Source organism: Nymphalis io, chromosome 19 (assembly GCF_905147045.1).
Source record: "Nymphalis io chromosome 19, ilAglIoxx1.1, whole genome shotgun sequence".
NCBI classification, from domain to species: Eukaryota; Metazoa; Arthropoda; class Insecta; order Lepidoptera; family Nymphalidae; genus Nymphalis; species Nymphalis io.
Genome location: NC_065906.1, coordinates 2,735,065 through 2,740,429, shown reverse-complemented (window position 1 = coordinate 2,740,429; position 5,365 = coordinate 2,735,065). Strand labels below are relative to the sequence as shown.

Here is a 5,365-nt window from a genome sequence, read left to right as displayed (position 1 = left end):
GGTAGGGCATTGTGGTGGGTAGTTATTCATCAGAAATTCTATCGCTAAACAGCATTACTTAGTATTATTGCGTTCAAGTTTGGAGGACGAATGAGCCAGTGTTTCAGGCCCAAGGGTCATAACATCTTAGTTCGCAAGGTTGGTGACGCTTTGGCAAGGTAAGAAATGGTTAATATTTCTTACATCGCTAATGTCTAAGGGCGGTGCTGACCACTTACCATCAGGTGTCCTATTTGCCCGTCCTACCTATAACATAAAAAAAGAGTTGTTTGCCCACCCCTGGGGCATTTAAGGGCGGTACTGTTACAGCAATAGTCACTTACGTAACAGCCATCGTTACATCTATTTTATGCGGTCACGGGACCGAGAAGAAAATTGGTGTAATTATTTGAATAAATTCAGTAAGTTAACAAATACATTTTCTACTAAAAATAATTGTACAGAAATACATATTTATATATATATACAATCGTATCTTACATAGGATGTATATAAAGTGAATAGTTTCATGACATCAGGTCTAGTGGTTAGAGTATATGGCCGCATGCCCCGAGGTCATATTTTCAATTTTGGCCAATAAAATAGTAATTGGTTGCTTCTGACGAGACATTGTCAATGTCAGTCCGAAGTCTGAAAGTTGGCGTGCCCCGGAAGACAAGTAAGCCGTTGTTGCTGCGCCTCAATTACCTATTATTGATTTTGTCGGATTTTCCGTTTCAATGAATTATGAGAGTACTTCAACTAAAGAGGAGATGGGGGCTTATTTATTTGTTTTATTTTATTAGGATCTTTAACAAGGAATAGGTACACAGCACGATCTTACATTACACTAGTTATAGTATATCTTTGTGTTCCCTCAATTATACGAAACCACAGCATCCATCTTATATAACTAAGTAACAGCTAATATTATAAATAATAAAAATCAAATTAAGAAAACATTGTTGAAGTTGAAAACAAGATGAAAATTATAAATAAAATACTAAAACTAAAAAACTTTTTATATTAAGTAAATAAGTAAAAATTTAAATACATTGTTGAATACTTAATTCCAAATATTAATAAGAATTATTATGATGCAGATTAAAAAGATTTATTACGATTCCTTTGAAAAACAAATATTGCATAAAAAACTCATTATATTAATCTCATTGGTGTATTTATGCAAATTCTTCCCTATTCGATAGCATCTTAAACCGTGACGTCTAGTAAAAGTATATTGTGCAATCTTCATATGACAATAGTGTTTCCCCATACGATTGTTCCGAATCAAGCTTCGGAACGTTTTGTATATAGCATTCACGTGAACGCGGAACGCGACAGTGACATCCTAGGGTTGGCTGAGATGGGTCTTAAGATAATTGTACTGTCTCTGTTAATTGCGTGTTTGGGCGTTACGGGTAACTACCGGAACGATGGGTAAGATTGATTGTGAATATGTAATTTATGTTTTTAAATACACGATACAATGTGTGCACTTTATTTATATTGTAATTTGATCATTGCTTTTTGAATATATAAAAAATGTTATAAATGACTGTTGTACGTGTAGGTAAATCTAGAATTTTCATTTGCTTAATTTGTATCTATAATTCATCTCGTGCTCATCGATTAAGAAAAGTGTGTCCACTAACGTGTGTTCACCGACACGCTAAAAGCGGCGTGGTGGTAGAATAACCTTCTCTTCAAAAGAAGGCCTTTAGCTCAGCAGTGGTGTATTTATAGGCTGTTAGTATACTATAAAACAAATGTAGAAATTATTTGAGGTGTGATATCAAAGTCAGAATATTTTTAATTGCGTTCAGTTGATTGCGTTAAGTTGAAAGAAATACCTCAGATTTAAAGATCATAATAATGTACATTTATTTAACACACGACGAGCCGATTGGCGTGGTTGGTGGATGCTTGCCAGGACAGATATTTGTGTGCATGGATATGTCTATTTGGTGTGAGTCTGGGTGTAATTATCCATATAAGTATGTATTTAAAAAAAAATAGTATATGTAGTATATCAGTTGTCTGGTTTCCATAACACAACCTCTAGCTTAATTTAGTATCAAATGGCCGTGTGTGAAAAATGTCCCAGGATGTTATTATTATTATTTATATTTGAAATGCTATACTAGTTCAATATTATGAAATATAACATGTTGTAATAGTTTAGCGTATATGTCGAATTACGACATTATACTTCCGAAAACACTGGGGAGTTTTGTCACATTAGTGTGGTAGTTAACACGAAACGACTGAAACTTGGGTATGTTTCATCATAAAAACTTATAAATAGTTTTAAAATTCTAATTAAAGGTTTATGCCAAGCACCGGATACCAACGGACCGAGGATCAGTTAGCGGAACCCTCTTCTCGCGCTGAAAAGAATCGAGATGAGAGGGATAGCCAGGACAGAACCCAACGATTTGGAATATCGGGTTATGGGGGCACGGTAAGATTAAAACATTTGTAATTTTCTTAACCGAAAACTAAAATTGTAATTAACAAAATTAGTAAGTAAAGTAATTTTGTTTTGGTATACCTAGTAGTACTGCACTAATTTTAGTAAAATTAAAATTATATTTTACATAATGTACTTTGATGTTGAACAAACTTCAAATTACCGATTTAAGTTTAAATCCTCTGCAATTAATTCAGGAAAATAATCTTTTATGATATTTTACAGTAAGGTACAAATTGATTTTTTGATTTGTTGCTTACTACACTATATATCAATAATATAATACAAATTACATAACAAACATGTTAGTTAGTTCCGAGTCACTGCATAAAATAAAAACAGTATTTTTTATTGCGCGTAAATCCAATATGTGTAAGACTATTTGCAAAGCTGTTATATTACTCTTAATTTTAAAATGCATTATTTGTTGCCATAGGGCTCATATGGAGGTACAGCACCAGGCTTGTACGGACCGGTCAAAATCGATCTCGGGGGAGTTCTTATTGGTTCCATTCTAGGATTTGGAGCTGTCATAATCCTACCGAAGATTATTCATGCTTTTTCTTACGGCTACGGAGGATATGGTCGAAGTGAGTTAAAAACTAGTTTTTTTTGTAAAACGTGTCTCATATCACTGATCATTGTGGCGCCCGAACAGGGACAATCACACGATAAATCGTTCATGCATGTGACAAGTGTTTGTACAAGGTATATATATATATAAAAGGCAAAGGCGCTACAGATAAATTATGTTTACAAGACTTTATTTTTTAAAATACTTTTTTTTTAAACACTATTATTCGTATTTTTCTGATGCACTCATCAGAAAAATATGACAATAGTGATTTCGTCAATACGAAAAGAGACGGAGTGAAATATAGATTTACAATTAAAACTAGACTCGCTGTTTTAAAGTTTTTTTTATATACCATTTAGAAGTAAATGTATTCGACGCCATAACGACGCCTTCTATATAACAATATTTTTCGATATTCTATATATTTAAAAAAATACCGCTACGCTTTTCGAGAGTGATTGTGAGTTAAAACATTGACATGAACTCTCACAATTCTTAACCAGTAAGAGATTTTTTTAGGCACAGAGTCTGACTTCTCTCAAGTTTCGGACATGATAAGCAAATTCGATGAAACATTGACTCGCTACAACATCGATTCCTCATCCTGTATGCAGCGACTGGCGTGCTCTTATGTGCAGCTCGCTAATGAGAACACGATTACTGGAAACGCGACGGACTTTGACGGGATGCTTACTAACTTATCGAGGTGAGATGTTGCTATTTATCGAAGATTTCATTCAACGACGAAAGTGGCAACAGGGCATAGTATTCCGCATATATCACGTAGGAGTTTTAGTTAGTCTTTTTCGTGATGATCATAGATGATGATTGACCTCGATAAAAGATATCACGTCTATTTCAATGCCTTAGTGGTTTTTTTTTCTTTACTCGTATTGTGGTTTGTAATAAGCTTTTTCTATTTGGCGCGTCTTTTTTCGATCAGTGTGAAATCAGTGGTTTCCCGCTGTTTCGTTTAGGAATTTTATGTATATATATAAATAAAATTAATAAAATACAAATAAATATACATAAAATTCCTAAATTAATATATATATATTAGTGCATTAGTGATATATTGTTTCATATTCGGACAAATATTTGATATTATTCGAGAGTTTGGTTTTATTGTCAAACATATTGTGTTAGCGTTTAAGGTCATGTTTTATATACTACAATTATATTAATACTTGTAATTCTAAGACTAGACGGGGGGGGGGGGAAGAGGTGTCTTACTTACTTCAATCCACACATAGTCATATTTTAGTTTTGATATATAGAATTAATTTATATAACTTCCATCTAGACAATTCAGACCATTTTTTTTGTTATCAGTAACTCATTGGTGCGGCGTATGCTCGAGGGTACGTCAATTTACGAAGCGATGTCAGCCGGTCAGTCGCTGGACACCGACTGTCAGCAGCTCTACCCAAAGTGCAAGCTTGATAAGAAGACAGTTGTCAAAATGATAACACAACTCGTACCCTCATAACACAATTGAGATTGATGTTAAATAAATTTTGTAGTTATTTTTTTTATAAATATTGTAATTCTAGAGAATAAAACATATCGTTAAAAGATTTTTTTTTACTTCTGAAATTTAAAGTATTTTAAACGCTTGATATGTAGAATGGAAGAGATGGGCATCGATGTTAGTAACTTCATGTATTAGCGACAGGATAACAGGCTAAGAATACCATAAGTATAGTGGTATTAACGGATTTAGTCAGTCAGCAAGAAAAACTTATTATTAGGATCAAGGGCGTTTACGAAAAGAAAGAAATTGCTAAACAGAATTAACATATACATAATAGAAAATAAAAACTTACCAAGAAAACTGGCTATTATGAGTTTGACTTTTGGTAATGCTATGAAGTTTTTTTTTTCATTTCGAACAATTTAGTATATTTTTTCTTTTTATGATATATTACTTTTTTACGTAATAAGTATTACTTTAAGAAAATAATTACAAGGTTTCAATAATGAACACGTCTTTGTAGAAATTTAATAATTTTATTATTACAATCGACACCAATCCTACACACGATTGATATGCTCGGCAACTCAATACACGACGATTATAAAATCGGTTAAAAAATGTACCATCAAGGGTTTACAACTGTCGTTTATTTATTGAATTCCCGATAATATTTGCAAATCTTTCTAAATAGCGTTTTATTCGAATTGCAATTAATTTTTTGTTCTGGCAACAAAACTATGTTAGTACATTGCATTAGAGGACGAAAAAGTAATGAATGAATGACTACAAACATACAAACTATTGAATATAGCGTATTCCAATCGAAGAAGTAGATATAAAGAAACTTAAGATTTACAAA

The 5,365-nt window shown here is 32.7% G+C and overlaps 1 protein-coding gene across 1 annotated transcript; it reads left to right on the top strand.

The window, feature by feature from the left end:
* The first annotated feature begins 1,338 nt into the window (after positions 1-1,338).
* Positions 1,339-4,518, top strand: LOC126776222 (uncharacterized). The gene is made up of 5 exons (XM_050498534.1): positions 1,339-1,419; positions 2,308-2,443; positions 2,889-3,042; positions 3,549-3,735; positions 4,362-4,518. The coding sequence occupies exons 1-5, from the start codon at positions 1,346-1,348 to the stop codon at positions 4,516-4,518; spliced, it is 708 nt and encodes a 235-aa protein (XP_050354491.1). The 5' UTR covers positions 1,339-1,345.
* Positions 4,519-5,365: the final 847 nt, after the last annotated feature.

Bases quoted from the DNA above. Each gene is read 5' to 3' on its own strand.
- LOC126776222 (XM_050498534.1), top strand. From the start codon at position 1,346: ATGGGTCTTAAGATAATTGTACTGTCTCTGTTAATTGCGTGTTTGGGC. The intron at 1,420-2,307 runs GTAAGATTGATT...TTCTAATTAAAG, and splicing joins GGTAACTACCGGAACGATGG to GTTTATGCCAAGCACCGGAT. The intron at 3,043-3,548 runs GTGAGTTAAAAA...AGATTTTTTTAG, and splicing joins CTACGGAGGATATGGTCGAA to GCACAGAGTCTGACTTCTCT.